Consider the following 22,088-nt stretch of genomic DNA (forward strand, 5'->3'; position numbering starts at 1 on the left):
TATATAAAAATTACAAACTATTTAAAATTTTTTGATCCTATTCTAAATTTTAATTTAATGTAATTAAATCATTCAACATTCAAATTCATCCAATTTGAACTCGAATCATAAATTTTGTTTGGCTATCGTGACAAAATTATCATACAATATCATTTTCTCCATCATCTCTTTTTATCGTATAAACAGATCAGCTGATATTACATGATAACTTTATCATCAGTTGGAATTCACAACTAGAAATTAAATTAAATAAATTTGAAAGTTGGATGGTTTGGTCGCACTAAATTCAAGTTCAAAAGGAAATTAAAAAATCCCACACCATTCCAATTTTTTATATATAATTAGCCCTAAACTTTATAAAAACAATATCTTTAAAGTATGCAGGGTACTAAGAAAATCTGAAAATGGCACCTTAATTTCAAAATTATGAGTTTGCCCAAAAATACTTCATTTTCATTGTTATTATATGTCATCCTCTATCATCACAGCTAATTCAGCTATTCAAAAAACAGAATCAAGAGGTTGTATTTGGCAAACAATGATTGTCATGTTCATCATAACTGTTGATAGAAGCTGCTCGATATGGATTATAATAATAGTATAATGTTATTGACATATAGACCCTTTCATCTCAGTATTAAAAATATATAAAATTATCCTGATTTCAGCTAAAATTTTCTGCACCCTAATTATAAAAATTTTTACATCTCAATAATATCCGTATCCATATTTATATTTATCAAATAAAATAAATATAAATATACCGATATTTGATCCATATTCAATTTGATTCCAATCCTAAACAAAATTCATAGTCACGGCTACTTTCCTTAGCCCACTGAATGCTATTATCAGATTCTACCTGGTTGACGGAACTCTATTCCCAGTTTTCCCGCAAATGGTTTCTAGGTCAAGATCATCTCGTCGGGAATTTTTTTTTTTTTTCCGCTATAATGTGTTATTTCCACACCTTATGAAAAACAAAGCCTATTTATTTGTTAATTGTTTCCTCCGCGGTTTCCACAAGTGGCCATTAGTCACGGCTTTCACTTCTGCAATATAATGGAACCCATATAACAACTCCAAGTAAAACACATTGCATTTTAAAGGTGTTTCAAGCATTCAGACTTGCCAGCCATCTCTTAGTCTGAAAGATGATTTGCAATATTTGCCAACCCTATCTTTGAACAAAGCTAGAGAAATAATTATTCTCGAAATCTCAAAGCATATTCATGGAGAAAAATCCACCCCAGTATTCGAACAAAACTAGAAAGTAATTTATGACACCCTCAAAGTCTTTTTTTTTTTTTTAAATACTGTTCATTCAAAACACCACCCAAGGATGCAGGTTTCAACATACTGGCTATGTTGCATCTAGAGGATGAAGAAAAGAAGAAAAACGTCCTTGTTGTCCAATAGCTTTGAGGCACTTTAGAGGGGAGTCACTAATAAGAACAGCTAAGAAGCTAGAGGATGAAACTCATGGAGTCTAAGAAATTCTAATGACGACAATTGTCCAAGAAGCTTCAATCAAAAAAATGACAATTATCCAAGAAGCACAATAGTTCCCTCCACTTACAATTAGATCACTAGGGGCTTTTGCTAATTAAACTTGGCAGCATGAGGGCATAGCTCCCTGGGCAATGAGATCAACAATCATGTACTAGAAAACAACTACTGTGCAATTGATATTTTTGCATACTTATGCTAAAGATTAGCAATTACATGTCAGGCATCCATTTCTTCACACTATCAAAAGCAACAATGTTACGTCTATCAACCTTAACCAAAGAAATAAACCTGTGATCCCAAGAGCAATTTGATAAAGTTATTGGCTTCATCCGTCATACAGCTGTGATTGATTTTTACCAAGAAGCTTTCGAAGTTTCCCATTTGCAAGCGCCTCCATTGTATCTGAATGATTTGAAAAGAGGTGAAGGCCAGACAATAAAAAAACTAAAGAGCAAATTCAGAAAGGAAAACATGGAGGTTTAAGCCATGGGTACAGACCATCCGAGCCACCAATGTGTTGACCATTCACAAAAACTTGCGGTACAGTTTGGTGACCAACCAAATCTAGAAGAACATTTTGAATTTCCGGCCCATCATCTGAATAAAAAAAAAAATTACATCAATATTAGGCTATAAATAGTTAAAATTTACCAACGTTCTATAAGCATATATAACATCATGATCTTTTAAAAAAAAAAAAAAACTAGGATATGCTCATTTTCTTTGAGTAAAGAAAATGCACAATCTGAGATATGGCCATCAGAAATTTAGTGATGGATACATAAATGCTATGTCATTAAGAAAAACAGAGACAATAATTTCCATGGTTCAGAAAGCATGAATCTCTATAACATCATGATCTTTTTCGAAAAAAAGCTAGGATAAGCTCATTTTCCTTTTGAGTTCAGAAAATGGGCAACGTGAGATATGGTCATTAGAAATTTGGTGTTTGATACAGAAATGCTAGGTTATCAGAAAAACGGATACAATAATTTTCACAGCTCCCATAAAGCATGAATCCATAGACAGCCAGAACCATCAATTTAACTAGAGGTAGCTGATATTTGTGCGTGCGCATGTGTCTGTTTGAAGCAATGAAAACGTGGCATGGGATGTATGTCTTTCAGAATCACTCTAGTCTTGATGATTAGCATTTCTATATACAGATCATTGGCAGAAATCTAGCTATTAATGAAATTAAAACAATGCTGGTGAAGGGACCACATATTTCATAAGAGGAAAAGTAAATTGTAACACAAACTAATCCTTCAACTCTTCACAAAAAAATTTCAGTATTAAAAGACAATATCATGAATTTCGGCTATAAACCAGTTTTCACTTGTTGCAAGCAATACGGGAGAGAAAAGCAGACAATTTACCTCGAAGGTCAAGCTCCACGACGAAAGGCTTCTCATGTAGTTTGTTAAACACATGTTTAGCACGTAGTGAATACCTAGAAAGAAAAAGTCAGATAATGCAAACAAGCATGCAGAGACCAAATTACAATTGCATGATCTACAAGATATATGGGACAAGCAGACACTATTGATCAAGAAATAGTTTCTATTTATAATATTAACTGGAATGAGCATGAAAAATTGTTTTCCCATGGAAAAAATACAAACTCTGAGCAAAATCCTCCAATATGTTAAGATTAACACTTTATTGCAGCACAACATTCCAGCAATTTGAATGGGCCATTATCTCAACCCCAGTACAAACTCCCCACCTCATTAAAATAAAAAGAAAGAAAGAAAGAAAGAAAGAAAGAAACCCATCCAAGTGCAAAAAACAAAGCAAAAAACAACCTACTATTTCAACACCAGATCATACATTGCCATGTATTACATTAGATAGCGAAGAATTCTCTAGGTTGACCTACAACCACTGATGAAATATAAAGCAAGCATAAGCTAAGCATATGTGAGTATCTCATCTGAAAAACTTCCATATTTCAATTTAACATTATTACATTGTCAGGAATAAACTAACCGTTGCTATCAACATTGTTTTGTTTGTATGAACCTATGTATTTATGTTATATGATAAAGTTATCTATATTTTCACATATAATTATTGTAATATGCCCATGCATCTGTATCCTATGTTTTTAAAGATTTGTTGTATTGGCTTGCCCATCTCATTTCATGTTGTATCTCGTATCTGTTTCCACATCTCATAGCAATTATCCCATGCTTGGTCTTCACTTGCATTTTGAACAATATCAGCCAACTGTGAGATTATATGTATTATGAATTTTATTTTTTAATTATTCCATGCTTTAAAGAATATAATCGATGCCCCTCATAAACCTGAAACTGTGGAAGGCTGATGTTTGGTTGACAACTAATCGTGGAAAGCATGTCAACCTATTAGATAAAGCCAAGTTTGATGGACGCTTGGCAAATGAAGATTCATAAAGTCGACCCAGTTAGTCGGGACAAGCATTTTAATGTTTATTGTAATGGTATGTTAAAACAAATCAGATCTATCCAAGTACATGCTCATGCAAAACCCTAAAATCAATTTTATGACCCTCAAACAAATGCATCACCCTAAGCAAACTTTTAACCTCAAATAGAACTCTAACTTTAGGATCAATCATTTAGTACTAGGAAAAACAACTTCCATTCATAATTGGATTAGTTACAAAGGAATCATGACGAGACCCACTTGTTATTAGGAAATTGTTGATGGTTAGCACATTTTAATGACAAATGAAGCAAGCAACAGGGAGATTGATAACTTTAGCATATTAAGGAACGAAATCCAATCATTTAAGTAATTAGATCAAAATCCCCATAACCTTCAACACACCCCAAATCCCCACACAGAATTAGCAAATCAAAGGCAAGAAGTGGGGGATAGTTTAAAAAGAATAAAGAGACATAAATTAGTATTAAGGTGTCCTATGGCTGCCAATTACACCCTTCAATCAACGTACTTCACAGATATGGATGCTACTTGGGATGCTAATAAGCACGTTATACTATACAAAAGATGCAACAAACTTGTAAATGAGATGTCTTTAGCACATAATGTTGCATTGGACATGGCTAACTTGGCCACTATAATAAATCTATCGAAAACCCACAAGAAGCATTATCTCCCACAAGAATGGTCCTTCAAAACATAAATATTCTTCCGATCTATGACCCTAAGGTCATGTTTCACCCTTTTAAGCTCATAAATTTTGCAACAACTCCAACAACACAATCCAGAACGCTCATCCACCCCATTTAATGGTCCAATTTTTGGACAAACACAAGAAATGATGGTTATCCAAATTGTAAACAAATATGAAAGAAGTGTAGAGCTGTTTCAACTGTGTTTCGTCTCTTTTGAGTAGAACGAATCCAATTTTATTATGGTCCAGTTGCTTCTGTATAGTTTGCCACTCTCACCTGTACAAAGGGAGCGGGTTCTGGAGGGGGGAGGAATCCTTGTATTTGATTTAATTGGAAAAGAAAAATAATGATTTGAGATAATTCAAAGATGGGATCAACTTATACATGCCAATGGTAAACCCAATTAAGATAATGAATTTTTCTTTCAAAATCTCTTATAGATATAACTGGGTGGAGCCATAAGTAAGAAAAAAAAAAAAAATCTATGTAACAAAATTAGATAAGTAAAAAATATGTACGCCCATGATAAATCCAATTAAATACAAGGAATTTTTCCTTCATAATTTCCTCGAGTGGAACCATAAATAAGCGACCAAAAAAAAAAAAAAATCTATGATAACAAGATTATATAATTAAAAAAAAAATGTTATTACCAATATCTTCAGATCCTCACGGACAAGATAACAATCAAACATGAATTAGGTATAAAAAATTGTTAACGCAACCAAGAACTCCTTTAGTTCATCGTAACAGGAGCCAGCTATAAGGGGAAAACTCAAAGTGAAAGAATGTCCGCTTGCCAATACATGATTTCCTCTGAAACTACTTTCAATTAATTTTTTTTTCCAAGGATTACGAAATCTCCCTGCATTTACTCCACACATCACACCAAGCAGCAAATTCTTATGCACTTCCAATCCCGGACTTAAATCAGAAGAGAAATGGAGGGGGGGAAAAAAAGCAGGTGGAGATAATAGTGAGTTACGGGCAGTAGGATTTGGAGAAGATGGCGATCCGATTGGAGTAGACGACGTTCTGTACGAAGGCGGAAACGGACTTGGAGTCGAGCGCATTAGAGGCTTCCGGGGCGCATCCCAGCAGCAGCATCGCGACGACAACTGGTGCAACGCATAGCATCGCCCGTTGGCCGCCGGTCCTCGGCGTGGGAGACGCTTTTAACGCACCGCGGGGGAGCAGCATCGCCGCCCGTCGATTCCGTCCGGTCACCGCCACAAGCGCCCCTGCGGAGCCTTCTGGGTTCTTTATTTTGGTAGGAAGCCTTCTTGGTTCTTCATTTCTTTCGGGTGGGGCGTGGTCATCGAAGCGACCAAGCCCATCCCCCGAACGCGAGGCTCTCCTTCGGGCTTGCTCGTTATTTTGCACGTGCGACACGCGTGACTTTTAATAAAATAAATTTTAAAATTAATCTGCTGCGTCATCGTCATGGTATTGACGCAACCGCGAACAATTTCATCAATATTCAAAATTATATTAAATAATTTTATCCAAACAATTTAAGTAAAATATAAAATAGCAATGTAATTAGTTAATATTGTCGAGTCCACAAAATTTCTGAAAGAGAAAAATAAAATAATTTAATATATTACTTCAATTTAACTTATTTTTAAATTAAAATAAATATTAATATTAAAAAATAATATAGTATAATAATAAATAAATATTAATTCTATAATTATAATTAATATATTTTTATAAAATAAATAATTTATAAAATTAATAAATATATCCATGAAATATATCAAAAATAATTTTGATATTATATGGTCATCATCCTGGATTTTTGCGGTGAAATGGTGGCATTCCAAACTGCTTTCAGTAAAGCATGTTTTAAAAACTTTTGAATCGCAAGATAAGATAATACGGTGGCAATGCAGCTAAGGCAACATCTCTATTAAGAGTTGCTGCTCCATTTTAAGCTATCGGAGGGTTGTGTCACCGATCATAAAGATCATTTGGAATTGTCCTATACTTAAAAAGACAAAAGTGTTCCGGTTCTTTTTATGAAGAGGGAGAGTTCTTGTAGGAAGCCTGAGAAAAAGGAATTAGTCAGCACCTCTTTCTTATACTTTGTCAGCATAACAAAACTATAGCTCATCTTATTACTATTATTATAATTTTGATGCTACTCATACGACCTAATATGAATATATCTAAAAAAATCAAAAAAAATAATATTCCTAAAAATCATCGGAACATCAATAAATCAGTCCAACCAATGCCGAGGGAGTGCTCAGTGGTATAGATTATCTCTTTATGAGATGCATGTTTTGACTGGAAAGTAGCTTGTTTACTGTTGCTGCCGTTATTTGCACATTCGGTTACAAAGGAACAACAAATTGTTTAGAAACCAAATAGATACCCTATCTGGGGTGACAACGTCTATTCCGTCTTAATTTGAGGACCGGCTTTGACATTACGCGCATAAAGTTTTAAGAAAACTCAAGCATGTTTACAGATTGCTGCTAGGTTTAGGCATAGCTATCATTGATTTTCCCTTCTGCTCGGGGGAAGACAAAAGTCTAAAAACATTAGATTGCTTTTCATCTTTCTTCATAATTTTTTATTTATATTTGATAGAGCTAAAATCAGATCGGATACGAATTGAAGACCAGCATATTCATATCCATATTTATTTTATTTGATAGATACAAATACGAATACGGATATTATTTGGATACAAAAATTTATATCTATATTTGTTTCAAACATATATGGATACAAATCGGATGTGAAAAGAATAGATTTAATGATGGATGTCGCTTCGATAATTAAATTTTATAACTACAAAATCAAAAATATCACAAAACAGGTGATAAATTAAGTTAATAATTTATTTATATGATTATATATTTTTTTAAAATTAATATGGACTATATAAAATTATATAGTATTATATATAGATTCGGATATTTAAAAAAAATCTCATAATTGTTCATCCATATTCATATCTATTTTTCTTTGATGGATATAGATACTGATATGGATATTAGTCAAATTTTTAAATTTTTATATATATCTAGATTGATTTGAATATAAAAATAAATTTTAATCTATAATATTTATATTATTTTTATTTTTAATTTTTGGAAGATAAATACAAAATCTCGAGGAGCTTGGACAAAGACCAGCGGAAGAGGTGGCATGTATATGGCCGTTTGCTTCGCATCTTGCCAACTAATTTACGGGTTGATTTTTTCTTTGGAGTTGGACTGGACCACTTTATTGTAATTGGATTTAATTTTGGATCGGGCCCGCAAAGCGGCGTTTTCTCCGTCAATTCGCGGAGCAGCCATCGTAGTTGTATGTCAACGTCATCCAACGGCCCATGCTGCGTTGGACCGTCAGGCGATACAACGAGCAAATGTAAAGATTCAGTTAACCCTAAAAATAGAGATATTATTGCATGCACCAGATGCAAGTGAACCGGGCAAATCGCGGAGCATATGCACGGTGGATAGGGCGCAATCGCGAATTGGTGACATACGAGAGGTAGCGTGGCGTGTTATCCACCGTGGGATTTGACGTGGTCCAACTGCACCTGGTGCATGCAATACGGAGGCCTAAAAATGAAATGCACTTTCCCTACAGCTCCTAACCCAGAAGCAACAGCATAGAGATCCTTGCCCTTCTTTTGTATATAACATTTCAGATCTCCTCACCGACCCCATTTGCTCCGACCACTCGCCCGCCCGCCGGGTTCTTGGTTGGCGTTCGCCGGCCGGGGATGGACGCGATAAGGAAGCAGGCCACGCGGCTCAGAGAGCAGGTCGCGAGGCAGCAGCAGGTGCCCCCTCGTTTTCTCTCCCATTCCCACCCCCTCCTTACCCCTCACTTGATGCATCTATCCCTTCAGAGGTTGGGTATCTTTTTGGCTTCGATTTTGGACGGATTTCGTCCCGGTTTTTCTTCCGATTTGGTTGTTTCGAAGCGGATTTGATGCATCAAGGGCGGTTCTTGCACAACTTCTTGATGTTTAGTTCAGGCACGACTGCGATCTGGTTGTTTTGGCGAATCTGGACGGCGATGTGAGCTTGATAGATTTATTTCTTTAACAAATTCTTGCTTGCTGATTAATACGCTCAATATATTGGTTTGAGCGAGCCAATGTGTCTCTGATGGCACCTCCCAATTGGTATTGTCGTGATAGAGATCGCAAGCCTTTGGTACTCATTTCATCTGGTATTTTCACTGACTGGAGAAACATTTGCTTTCCCTGTCCTCATACTTCAGTACTCTGCTCGACCCTTTGTTCCTCCATTTCAGCTCCGTCTCATATTTGAGCTAAGAGAACCTCTAGCACCATTTGCTTTTTCTACCTGACAAGAAGTTATCCTGGTTTTAGGGTCTCACGATGCAATCTTCCTATTTCATAATTTCATGTCAGTCATGGATTTGACAGCATGAACATTGCCAGGGAAGACAATAAGCCTTGCCTTATGGAATTGATGATGTATGCATACATGTCAGTTTTCACTCTTCGGACTTAATTTATGAATTTACCAAGACAGCAATCAAGTTACCATGACTCCTGTGATGGGTAGGGGTCGTGAATCTTCAAAATTTGACACCATAATGGCTAGAGCGGATTCAACTTGAAATGATGGCATTTTAGCGTATTGATTCCTTCACTTTTATATGTATCATGAAGAATCTCATCTTCCATATCATAAACTTCTTTAAGGACAAGTGGACAACTTTATCATAAGGTGAAACAAATATTAGTTTCCTCTTCCTTTATCTTGCACTACCATTGTATCTTTGATGTCAATAGCTTCATTTTTAGTAACCACTCCAACATTTTTAATTCTCTTTTACCAAGCAATGTCTTCATTATCGGTAATGTTTCTTTCATTACATCTTCTTTTGGATAGTCTAAACTTTGTTCTTGCTTGCTTTCCTTCATCACAACATTCCATCATACTTCTCTGTAAACTACAGCATGCATGCCATCCAATTTTTCGCTCTTTGGTCCTCCATCATATGCATAAAAGAACCAAGAAAGTTTCTGTTTGTATTTATTTATTTTCTTTTTTTTTCATGAAAGTTCCTTATTTATGTTGGTCTTGGCATGATCTTTTTGGCCTTGGAGCATGAAAGTTTATATTGTCACTTTGCTAGCACGTATTACCTTTTGATATTACAATCAAGCTTTGCTCGCAGAATATTCATGATCTTTCTCAAGAGAATGTCACATGATATAGAATCCTTGTACAATGCTTATCTGAAAGAAATAAGGGACAGGCGAACACAGTGTGATGGATGACATTTAGGAGAGCAAAAGTATGATGACAAGAAATAAATATTAAACATCAAAACTGCCACTAGACTTGTAAGAGCACTCAAACTGAAATAGGAAAACACAACATAAGCCAAAAATTTTGCTCTTCACCAAAGCTTCCAATGGAGGATGTCAAATCCAATATCCCGCATAAAGGCCAACCAGTTAGCAACAGCTCCACTTCAAATCTAATCCTTTACAAACACCAAGAGTATATGTTTCATGCCATATTGTCATGTGGTTATGTGCTCTTCTTTGCTGTTGTCGTAATACTTGGTATGAATGGCTGTTCCACAGAGTGGTGTGTGTTTTACCTAAGGGCCAAACAAATTTGTTGAGAATTGCAGCTTTCATATCACCCATAAAACTTGACGCTAGCTGTTTTAGGGCCCTTTGAATGCAGACAAGTTTCCATTTGTCAAGAGGAAAAGCCTCAGCACCTGACTTTCCATTCCCTTAAAAAAAGAACTTTGCATCACAAATTCAAAGTTTAGACGCTCCTCCTGGAATACAGGTATCAACATGACTATGGTGGAGCTGGGAAGAATGGAAGGAGAACCTTTGAAGAATTGGGTGCAAACAAATAGTTGACTTTCCAATGAGGAGAGATTTTTGTCAATACCAACAGCAATGGAGCTCTTTCCTATGCTTTCTATGCTTTTTTCCACCTTACATCTGTATCCTGAATAGATCTTAGGAATTTCTTTGATCTTACATCCAAAACTCCACAATGCTAACCTTCATGCAACCTTAATACAGACCAGTCACCAATTATTTGGTTAGCAATTTACAAGAACAAAGGTATGACTTCAGTTTAGTCATAGTCTGTGGTATAAATAGTGCCAGGAGCGACATTCTTTGAAGCTTCAATTATATAACCCCAAAAGTTTCTGCGTTATGCAATTCTACGATCTTTTCTGATATCTGTAGTTTGTAGTATTCATGAACAAGCAAAAAACTGAAAAACTATCAAGGCTAATCTGCTTTTGTAGGAAGCATTCTGATGAGTTATGATTATTATTGAGCATGCTCCTCGAATGGTTAAACAGAGCTGAGCAATGATTAATGAACCTAATGGTTCTGAAAATATTAAAAAGAAATAGTGAAATTCTTCCTATTGATACAACTTTGTTAGTTTTTGCAAAGTTTTTGGAGATCAATCTGCCTTGTGTATGTATTTTAACTTTAAAAAACATTGTTAAAACTTGCTTACTGATAAGATATCAATTTTCCTACTGGGGAAGGGGGTGAATGCCATCAGGTGTTGAGTCCATCTCTTGGCACCTCTTTACCAGAAATCCTGCACCCTGATGAGAAGTTTCTTAAACTGTTCATTGCGAACATGGACTCGTAAATACTAAAAGATCATTCTTAATAAAAACAAGGTTATGTGTACGAGTGTCATAGCTTTTGAGAATAATGTGTTTGTCTTCATCTCTGGGTGGCATGATAGTGGAATTACCTCATTTGGCTAAGACACCTATGACCTTTTTCTCCCCATGAGCTCATCGCCATGAAGATCTTGACTTCATCCTACAAAGACTTTCATAATATAATAAAACACATTTTTTATCTCAGATTTCCAGCTTACATTAGACGAACCAAGATGAAATCATCTGCCATCTAGCCATCTTATTTTTGATAAAAATTTTCTCTTGAAGTGTAAAGACATACAGCTCTGGAAACTTCCAACAGAATGATCTCCTCCAATTGCCACAAGTATGTCAGATGGGGAACCAAGCCAAAGATATGCATCCCCTTTTCTATGTTAACCACAAATGCCCTGGCTGTGCACTTGCTTTTGGAATTGTCAGAGAGAACCTCTCATGGTTCATACTTATGATTCCAAGTAACATAAAGGTCATTTTGACTGCTATGATTACAGGCAGTTCTCAAGCAATTTGGTGCTGGTGGACATGGAAGTTCTGATAGTGTAATTACAGATGAGGCAGAACTTCAGCAACATCAAAAGTTAGAGAAGCTTTACATATCAACCCGTGCAGCCAAGGTTAGCATCATTTTGCTTTCTGTTGATTTGTTTCATTACAGTTCTTTTCCATGAAATTTTTTCCTTTTTTTTTAATGTAAATTTTGTGAAAATACTTCAATTGTATCTTTTCAGCATTTTCAAAGGGACATTGTTCGCGGTGTGGAAGGTTACATTGTCACCGGATCTAAACAAGTTGAAATAGGTATATTTGTGAATTTGTGGGTTTTGTTCCCCTTTTATCTATTACCACATTTTTATTGAAAGTTATATTTCGCAGGCAATCCTTTTACCCCATAACTTTTTAATTTTGGTGGTCATTTATATTTTGCAGGTAATAAGTTGTCTGAAGATAGTAGAAAATATGGCGTTGAACACACCTGCACCAGTGGCAATACACTATCAAAAGCTGCTATAAGTTATTCAAGGGCTCGTTCTCAGATAGAAAAAGAGCATGGAAATCTCTTAAAAGCTCTTGGTACCCAGGTCTGGCAGCCATTCCCTATCCATTCATCGTGTTGTTATGCTGCTAATCTAGCTCTGAATCATAGGTCTGAAGAATTCAAAGGGTATTGAATACAAGAAACTTGTACTCTTGTAGCTACAATCAGGCTCCAGAAACTTCTATTTTATCTTTCTTGTTCTTTGCAGTCCCTTTGCATAAGCTGAATCATACAGCTTGTGCGGTGCTCAAGTCATCTGATTATGCTATCATTGGACAATTTTAACTTATTTTTTACCTATTTTATATTTTGTTTTCCTTCTATAGAAAATGTGCTGTGGAGGTTCTTTTCTTCCCTCTTAAAGTATATTTTCCTCTTAAAACATCATATATGCTGTGCTAAAATATAATCTGTATTGTCCCTATAATGACTTTATGTTTGTTCCTTTTTGAGTTTAACTTCATATATAAATGGAACGTACCTTTAGATTAAATGATTTATAAGATCCTCTTCAGCTTAAGGGCATTATATAAAACTGCAAGAATGTCTTTTTCTTCTCTTCTTCCCATAATCACTTGCAAGGTTCACTGGACTGGTATTGGGGATCATACCGGCCGACGACTGCTTTAGTACAGCACCAATATATATTGTACTGATCCAATATGTACTGAACCAGGGAGGGGAGGGGAGGTAGAAAGAGAGGAGAGGGAGAGGGAAGGGGAGAGAGAAGGAGGGAGAGAGGGGCTTACGGAGTGGGAGAAAGAGAGGGAGGAAGTGAGGAGGGAGGGAGGGGGAGAGGGGGAGTTTATGGGGAGGGAGGAGAGGGAGGTGGGGAGGGAAAGGAAGGGTTTATGGGGAGAAGGGATAGGGAGAAGGAGAGGGAAGAAGAAAGCTAGAGAGGGAGGGGAGGGAGAGAGAGAAGGGGGGCTTACCTCATCAGTGGTGGTAGCCAGATACCCCGAACATCAGTCAGCATCAAAGATGGAGGGGAGCGATACAGGTAGGGCCGTTGAGGGAGTGAGAGAACAGCCTATCGGTTCAATTTTTATAAGCCAGGCCGAGCACAACAACCAAACTGTCCCGATTTGCTGTTGGCTTGGTTAGGTACTGGCCAAGCCACCTTGTTCAGGCTGGTTCGGCAATGTAGTCACTTCTAATTATATTTGTTTTTGTTTCATTTATTCTGAATGACTCATCTGATAAACTATTCTATGAGCAAACCTCTAATTCTCCTTAGAATTTACCCACCTAAAAGTATTATCTACAATAGAAGATCCTGATCCCACCAAACAATTGGCTCATTTGCATCTTCCTTATCCAAGAACCATATTCCACCTGTGCAACATAGATGTAATGTTTCCACTTTTTACTTTTCTTGGTAATCTTGTTAAAGATGTTGTCTATAAGTCTGGACCATGCAGTCCTATATCTGAAAAATTTGTTTGTGCTTATTCCTACATGATTTTAAGCTAAGTATATCATAATTATCTATTTATTAACTACCACTTTATCACAGAATGTCAGGTGAATAATCTTAGTGGTGTTGCCCATGGTCACTGATGATTTGGTGCTTAGGCACTTAGCATTTTACATTCTACGAATGAGAATCTCCCAGGAAGGCACAATAGTTAATGTTGAAATGATAATGAGTGACATCACTAGATTGGTCAAAAGTTGAAGTGAGAAAGGATGAATTACAAAGCAAAAAATCTGGTACAGCGTGCATGGCATATTCTGAAACCTAACTGAAAAGCGGATGATTCCAGAAGTAGCACAGCTACTTGGTTAAAGGTTCCCTGGCACTGGGCATGTGCAGTGCACTAAGAAGTAGCATGGATGTCTCTGATTTCTCGTAAAAGCATTTTCTATTATATTCTCTCTTCTTTTGTTTCTCCCCCTCAGTGAAAGAATGGAACTAAGTGAAGAGTATTCATTGAAGATGGCAGTACATTTAGTCATGGGGTGAGTAGTGCTCATATGTGGAGGAGATACTTGGTTTGTTAGTATAATGATAGTACAGATATGAAGCTCAATCACTGTAGGTGCTCTTCAGACTCTTTGCCTAGCAAGGACAAAATGTTTAGTCAGTATATACTTAAGCTGTGAGGGCAAATACTTATGTGGAATACAGGCAAACCTCAAACCTGGAAAATAACAGCCCAGCTTTTATATCGGACTTTTGTTACAAACTGCCCCTTGATAGGCTGCATATGACATGGATCGTTTCCATCATTATTCATCCAAATATGGTAAAAGAATGGCTGAACCACTAGGTGAAGTCTGACAATATTGCATAATTAAGGTCAAAAGTTCTACACATTATATGGGTCATGGTCCCACCAACACAATAAGACAACCCAATTCACTTGTTGGATTTGCAAATTCTTGAAATTTTTGGAACTAATTAAATTGTGATTAGTAAAAGAAGATAATGCTTAACTTGTAATGCTTGTTAAAGGCATTGAAATAATAGCCATTACATTACAACGATCAGATAAAGAAAATTCAATGATCAAAGAAATTTTCCTCTATACAAACCATTGGGTATTCTATTGCACAAAAACAAATTGCACAAGAAAGGTATTCTATTGCATCTAAACAAATTGTCTTCTTTGCTAGTGAATCTCTTTCTTGTACTATTTGTTCTTTGTGAGTAATATTCTTTTGCCACTAACTAATCAAGCATTCCCAAAACTTGTCTGGCTAGGTTGCAGAGCCATTAAGAGCAATGGTAATGGGTGCTCCTTTGGAGGATGCTCGACACCTTGCGCAGAGATATGACAAAATGCGTCAAGAAGCTGAAGCTCAGGTATTATTTGAAGTTGCCTAGGATACCATTCTAGTGGTATTCTAAATTGATCCTATCGCCTTTCTCACTAATTGAGTTTACTGCAGAAAGGTCCTTCAAAGCTGTTGTCTATCAGAAATTATTTTCCTGGTCATCTCTAAATTATATCAGTAATTATTTTCTTGGTCATCTCTAAATTATACTCTAGCCTGTAAAGCAGTTTCACTAAATCTTCATGTCTACTATTCATCTAAGTAGGTTGAATAAATAGCAGATGCTGATGGTAGGCATTAGGTGCCTTTTGAAAAGACAAAAACTCTGTGCCTTAGCCTTAGAATGTAAAATTAGTTATGTTACTAAAATTATTGCTAACATTTGAATGGTTTATCTTCTTGGTTATGTTAATTTAGTTCCTGTATTTTGAAAAAGATTGCTACATGATTTTTACAACTGCACTAAGATTGGCTCTGTTCAGAAGTCGGTTCTTATGTATTAGGTTGGGAGTGCTGAACTGTGGGATACCCTGCATTGAAGATTCTAGCTATAACCATGTCTGCAGCTGGCAAGTGTTTTCTTAAGCAGGCCTTACAAATTCTGTCTCTATCCATTATTATTTAGTTCTAAACTCATGATCACTGCCAGCCTTTCAGGCACATTATAACTGCCACCTACTGTTCTCCCCCTTTTCTTTTTTGATTTGGGAATCCAGTGTTCCCGAACGTGACTATTGGTATGTAGATAACCAGGGGATGGCATATATGTTGGCAGGTGCTTTATAGTAATCTAATGATAAAATGAAATTACTTAACGTATAAAATTAACTAAAATCCTAGAAACATATCAGAACTAAGAAAAAGAGTAGATTAAGGATACAGATTAGATTTTTTTTTTTTTTTTGAAGGATATATGAGTGGTGCATGACAATGCTAACTAGTGACTAGCATACGACAAATTATATCTACAATTGATGCAACAATCTTAGTCAAATATCCAAAAACATGCTTGCCTTTCAGCACCAATGAGAGATTTTGGGTTTTGACCATGGATGGCCTCCATTGCTACAATGTGTGTGTGTGAGAGTGAGAGAGAGAGAGAGACCCTACATGCAGCTTGTGCAACTGCTATAGAGGTCATGTGGTGGCGAGACCCTACATGGAGTGGCTGAAGGCCTCACTTAGGTGCTTGAGCGGCTGCCGTTTCATGCATGTGTGCGGCCTTGGATCTTTATTCAGCATGCCCTTACCATCCCAGCTGTTTATCCATCATTTTGTATCTGTTGTAACTCTTCCAAATTAGAACGGTTCCAGCTATTTAAATTTTCATAACACCATAAATTGTTAAATTCTGCAGCAATTTTATGAGAATATCTCTTTTAAATTCTTTCACAGGCTATTGAAGTTTCAAAGCGTCAAATAAAAGTAAGAGAAACCCCAGGCAATATTGATAATATATCAAAGTTAGAATCTGCTGAGGCTAAGCTGGAAGAGTTGAAGTCAAATATGGCAATATTGGGTAAGGAAGCTGTTGCAGCAATGACTGCTGTTGAAGCCCAACAACAAAGGTTAACTTTACAGAGGCTTATTGCAATGGTATTATCTTTATTCTTCACCTTCTACTCATTAATTTTTTATGTAATGTTTCTTTTCCTGACATAAATATGTTAGGTGTGGAACTTCAGTAATAATTTTCCTTTATGCACTGAAGGTTGAGTCGGAACGAACTTTCCATCAGAGAATCCTGCAGGTCCTTGACCAACTTGAAGGAGAGGTATGTGATAATGACATTTTTGTTTGTCAAAGCAATAAATTTTTCATTGCAAATATTTGCAAATGCAATATATAAACTTATTACATTGTTAATGTAATGATTTGAACAGATGGTATCAGAGCGTCAAAGAATTGAAGCATCTCCAAATCCAGTCATCGAAAACTTTATGCCACCACCCCCATCATATGAAGAAGCCAATGGGATGTTTTCGACCTCAACAGTTGATGGATCAGCTGAAAATGTGGAATACTTTTTAGCAGAGGTGATTAATAGCTTTTCTATAATCAAAATTGTTAGGTTATCAGTGTCCTGTCATAATTTTTTATTTAATTTATGTCCAATATTATCCTTTTCTCTGCAGGTTATACATTCATATCAGGCTGAGACAGATGTGGAGCTCAACTTGTCAGTTGGTGACTATGTTGTTGTAAGAAAGGTAACTATACCCTACTTGTAATTCTTGATCAAGTCATGTTCTGACTGATACATCCGCTACTTTGTTCCTTCATAACATGGTTAATAAGCTATGCCACAGCAGTTTTGTACTTCCATGATGTCCAATTAGAGAATGTTAAGCAAACTTTTTCATTATGATATGCAAAGTGTTACTTGTAAAACAGAAAAACCTGCTGGTGGTGGAGGATAAAATGATGAATAAACGAGTTGTTATGGATAGCTGCAACTAACACTTGGTTTCAAGGACTTGAATTCTTGTAGTAGAGTCATAAAGTGCATATGGGTGTTGCAAAAACGTTTTACTGATTGAAACATCTCTTATAACAGTTTTGACTCATCTCTGTTGCTCCATCTACATAATGTTTTTAATACCAACATATACACACGATGACTATTATAATGGTGGTATGATAGCTGATAATGAAAATTATTTGACTATATTATTGCTGCAGCTACATCCATCTGTCCGTTAATATTGATTCATTGTTTCCTTCATTCATCCCAACAGACAATGTGAAGTATCAGAATTGACTGTTTCTCAAGTCTCTATCTAATTCCACATTCTTGCACTTAGGCTTACCGTATCTGCTAAGCAACTTATGAACTCCAAATGAAACTGCTAGCTTGCTTGTCTGTGAACCATTGTCAAAGGTTGGTCTGTCCTTCATCCTTCCAGTAAGGAATGTAACCTATCAAAATTGACTGCTTCTTAAGTTTCAATCCAATCCTACATTCTTGTTCTTTAGAGTTTAGAGTACTCTATCTGTTGTGCAACTCACGGACTCCAAATGAACCTGATAGCTTGTTTTATGACCTGATAGCTTGTTTATGACCCATTGTTAGAGGCTGGCTTGATGCATGTTGGCCATATATGGTCAAAACTCACATCTGCTTTGCAAGAAATAAGTCTCAACTCTCAAGAATCCTCCTTTCTTCGAACAAAGAACATAACATATCAAAATTGACTACTTCTTAATTCTTAATCTAATCCCGCAACCTTGTGCTTTAGTATGTCTTATCTGCTAAAGTAACTTGTGGACTCCAAATGAACCTGTTAGCTTACTTGTGTATGACTGCACTGCAAGAAAAATTCTCAGGAATCAGAAGTGACTGACACCCTTCCTTCCTTTGAATGGAGAACATAAGGTATCAAAGTTGACTGTTTCTTAAGTCTCAATCTAATCCCACGTCTTGTGCTTTTGTGTACCCTCTCTGCTAAGCAACTTACGGACTCCAGATGAACCTGCTAGCTTAGTTGTCCATGACCTATTATCAAGGGTTGGTTTTGGGCATGTTGGCCATATATAGTCGAAACCCATATGCATTGCAAGAAAAAACTTTGAAGGTTCTGACACTTGACATGCCCCTATACATGGACATGTACCAGTGTCCTTGTGGCATGGTTGCAAGTATCCCTTTTGCCTGTAATGCCCACCAAATTATATTTGTGGTTCTCCCATATCTCTTTTTCAATTTGCTGAAGACCAAGTGTGGATTTTTGCATTTTATTAAATATTTCCATCTGTTGCCCAAGCAGCAAATTAGCCGTAGAAGATCTTTCTAACATAAAGCCAAGTTAGCTCTTCTAAAGTGCGATTATTTCCTCTGAACCCTTTTTCTACTGCCCCTTCCCCCAACCAGAGGGTACCATAGATGTGGTGGTTGGTTTTTCCCAAAATTTAGAAAAGAAAATAAAACAGAGCTCTGGGAGTCTGCCAATTGACAGTATAAAACCCAGAAAGTTCAGTTCACTATTAAGATGGATTTTAGTACCATATACAATGAACATTAAAATATGACCACCAGACTTGTTTCCTTAACATCTAATTTTGAACAATTGCAGGATTAAATGGCTATCATCAGTCCACAGTCACAATCTTAGATTGAAAAATAAAGCAAATTTATATCTTGCCTAAATCATATTATGGAAGATTCTATTTCACCATTTCTTCATTGAATTTTTCTTCTATATAGTGCTTTAAGTGTATCTGATGTAAACTCTCTTCTCTTTTGCATATTAGTAGAAAAAAAGGATTGGTAAAAAACTTTTGGGTTGGTACAGTATGTTCTGACACAAAACCAGTAACGATATGGGTGATGGGATGCTGAAATGTACCAACCATACCTGTCAGTAATGATAGCTTTTCATTCTTTTTGATGCTCTTATTGTTGGTATGTACCAATATCGGTATTGTATTGATACTGTACTGTTCGATGGAAAACTATACAGGGTTTGATATAGATATTCAAAACCTTGGTAGTAAATGTCATGTTGTCATACTTCTTTCCAAATTTAAGCATCTACTCTATGTATTATAGTTCCTAGATTCTTAAACCTACAATCCCTAACAAATCAATTGTCAAAATAGGTTAATAACTGCTGCTTCAGAAAAGAATGATTCAGAAAAATTGGTGCCTTTGTTAGTGCAAGAAAGCAATGTCACCAGTCATTGCAAAGGCATGGGATAGTCACAAAGTGCATTTAATGACTTTTTGGATTTTTTCTACATTCTTGCCATGTAAATTGGGATATTCTGTTTATCTATTTCTCACTAAAATGCTATAACAAATCTGGTTTTGTCATGATCATTCACAGGTGTCTGGTAATGGTTGGGCGGAAGGTGAATGCAAAGGAAAAGCAGGTTGGTTCCCTTATGCATACATTGAAAGACGAGAACGTGTGCTTGCAAGTAAAGTTGCTCAAATTTTTTAGCCGGGCATGGGAGAATATGGATTCCCATATTGAAGCTTCTGCTGGGTTCTCTATGCCTGCAGCTGCGTACAATACAAGTGGAAGATGTGCAAGCCTTGACGTTGCCTCTTTGTTTTCTTCTTTGTTCCTTTTCTTTTACTTCAGTTTGAAGTTTCTATTCCTCTAAAGATGGCCCATTTTGTTTACTGATGAAGTATTGCCGTCTTGCATTTCTTTTTGTAACGTTAAGTAGATTATGAAGCAAGTAAAGTTTTTTATCGTCGATGAATCCAGACAAGTGATAGTTCAGCCTGGTGATATTTGGCTGGACTCTACAGGTTTGAAGGTAAAAGAAATTGCTTGGTGATGGGTAGAAGAGTCGTAGACCATACGGTGTTTGGGCAGCTTATTTAAAATGAAACAGGCTTCTGGTTTAAGCTGCTTTTGTCGGATGACACACGATGCAAGAAGGCTAAGCAATGGGCATCAGTTGTCGTTTTGGTTTGCTTAAACTGAAGCAACATACGAGGTAGCACGTTGCTTCGTGTGTTCGTTATGGCCAAGGTCCTTCAGTCTGCATTCATTTTGTCCGTCTAAACATATAATCTGATTGCATAAAATTTTACATGGTTAACTTGCATGCAGTAAAGCAATGATGAGGTGTAGCCACATTGTTGTAATGAGTGGTGTGACAGAACTCAAGTTGATCGCATCTGTTTCATAGAGAAATGCAGCAAGGTGGGGGTTTTCTGTGTGTTAAAACTTCGATCACTAATCTCATCCCCCTTGTGTAGGGGTGGGCAAGTTGGATTGGTCTTAAATAGCCAATCCTTTAATTAGGCAGAGTTGGTTTGAGGTTTTGTAAATTTAGGTTCGGCTTGGGTATAAAAATTTCAACATGACAGATAGGGTGAGGTTAGGGTTAGGGTTGATCCTAAATGGTGATGTGTGCGCTTCTGCGATTTTTTCTTTAGAAGTCCGTGGGAAGACATCCGTTCGGTACCACATAGGTTTTGTTAGCCTCAGTGGGCCTTAGTGGCATGGAAATCATTGTTGCACGGAGCCATAGACTGTCTTATTTTGAGATTTTGAATGAGTAATGGTTTCTAATCCACCATTTTGGATTTCTATTCTTCTTGGAGGCCTTCTCGACAACGAGTTTGATGGAAAAATTCTTGGAAGATGACACTGAAAATGACAACGAGGAGACCAGGAATTTACCGGCAAAACGTCTTTTCAGACTCATAATTTCTTCGCTAAAGTTGGTGTAGCTACCAGGTTGACCTTTAAATCCGATTTACGTAAATGTAGGACAATTGCAGAATCAACAATCAGCCTTCTTCCCAGCGCTTTTTTCTTGGAAACTAATATTCTTTATGCTATGTAGCAGTTACAACTATGAGTGGCAAAATATGATCCGATCTAAAAATTCGATCCATATTCGATCTGTCATGTATGGGTTTGAGTTTGGGCTAAATAGTTTGAGATCATAAATAGATCAATATGTTTAACCTATTTAATATTTGGACATAATTTAAATTTCAATAATTTGATCATCTAACCTATTTAATCCATTTAATATTTAGATTGTGTCATATCAGATTAATGGGCTATTTAAATGGGTTGAGAAATTAAGACCGTTGATGGCGGAAATGAATGCCCTTGGACTGCATCAAATCCCATGGTGGATAACATGCCACTCTATCCTTGGTATTTCACCAATTCCCAAGTGCACGCTATCCATCATGCGTATGCTATTATGCTCCCTGATTTGCCTAGGTTCATTTGGATGGAATCCTCTCATGAATGACGAAGCATAATATAGATGATATCCCCCAAACCCCTCGCTCCTCTCTGCATTAGGTTTCCGCCCCTCCGCTCCGATGGCCATCGCTGTAGCCTGAGCTCTTATCTCCTTTGCCATTGCTGGCTCCTACTCTCCCCTCACCCTCTTCCTCTCCAAGCACTTCTTCGCCTCCTCCCCCTTCTCTGCTGACCTTTTTGGGCTCTGCCCCT

The 22,088-nt window shown here is 36.6% G+C and overlaps 2 protein-coding genes across 2 annotated transcripts; one reads left to right on the top strand and one right to left on the bottom strand.

Moving 5' to 3' along the window:
- Window positions 1-1,675: 1,675 nt before the first annotated feature.
- LOC105054064 (monothiol glutaredoxin-S6) lies at window positions 1,676-5,981 on the bottom strand. The gene is made up of 4 exons (XM_010935457.4): window positions 5,626-5,981; window positions 2,892-2,965; window positions 2,011-2,109; window positions 1,676-1,914 (listed from the first exon to the last, which is right to left on the bottom strand). The coding sequence occupies exons 1-4, from the start codon at window positions 5,838-5,840 to the stop codon at window positions 1,838-1,840; spliced, it is 465 nt and encodes a 154-aa protein (XP_010933759.1). The 5' UTR covers window positions 5,841-5,981; the 3' UTR covers window positions 1,676-1,837.
- Window positions 5,982-8,263: 2,282 nt separating this feature from the next.
- On the top strand, window positions 8,264-20,355 carry LOC105054062 (SH3 domain-containing protein 2). The gene is made up of 10 exons (XM_010935456.3): window positions 8,264-8,445; window positions 11,825-11,947; window positions 12,062-12,131; window positions 12,261-12,412; window positions 15,077-15,178; window positions 16,546-16,746; window positions 16,862-16,924; window positions 17,034-17,186; window positions 17,286-17,360; window positions 19,977-20,355. Exons 1-10 carry the CDS (start codon window positions 8,386-8,388, stop codon window positions 20,091-20,093), a joined length of 1,116 nt encoding a protein of 371 aa, XP_010933758.1. The 5' UTR covers window positions 8,264-8,385; the 3' UTR covers window positions 20,094-20,355.
- Window positions 20,356-22,088: the final 1,733 nt, after the last annotated feature.

The sequence above is a fragment of the Elaeis guineensis genome, chromosome 11 (genome assembly GCF_000442705.2).
Source record: "Elaeis guineensis isolate ETL-2024a chromosome 11, EG11, whole genome shotgun sequence".
NCBI lineage: Eukaryota > Viridiplantae > Streptophyta > Magnoliopsida > Arecales > Arecaceae > Elaeis > Elaeis guineensis.

Excerpts from the sequence above, each read along its gene's own strand:
- LOC105054064 (XM_010935457.4), bottom strand. The coding sequence starts at position 5,840 with ATGCTGCTCCCCCGCGGTGCGTTAAAAGCGTCTCCCACGCCGAGGACC. Across the intron at positions 2,966-5,625 it reads TTCTCCAAATCCTACTGCCC|GTATTCACTACGTGCTAAAC; the intron begins GTAACTCACTAT and ends TTTTCTTTCTAG. Across the intron at positions 2,110-2,891 it reads CGTGGAGCTTGACCTTCGAG|ATGATGGGCCGGAAATTCAA; the intron begins GTAAATTGTCTG and ends TTTTTTATTCAG.
- LOC105054062 (XM_010935456.3), top strand. The coding sequence starts at position 8,386 with ATGGACGCGATAAGGAAGCAGGCCACGCGGCTCAGAGAGCAGGTCGCG. Across the intron at positions 12,132-12,260 it reads ATCTAAACAAGTTGAAATAG|GTAATAAGTTGTCTGAAGAT; the intron begins GTATATTTGTGA and ends TATATTTTGCAG. Across the intron at positions 16,747-16,861 it reads TACAGAGGCTTATTGCAATG|GTTGAGTCGGAACGAACTTT; the intron begins GTATTATCTTTA and ends TATGCACTGAAG.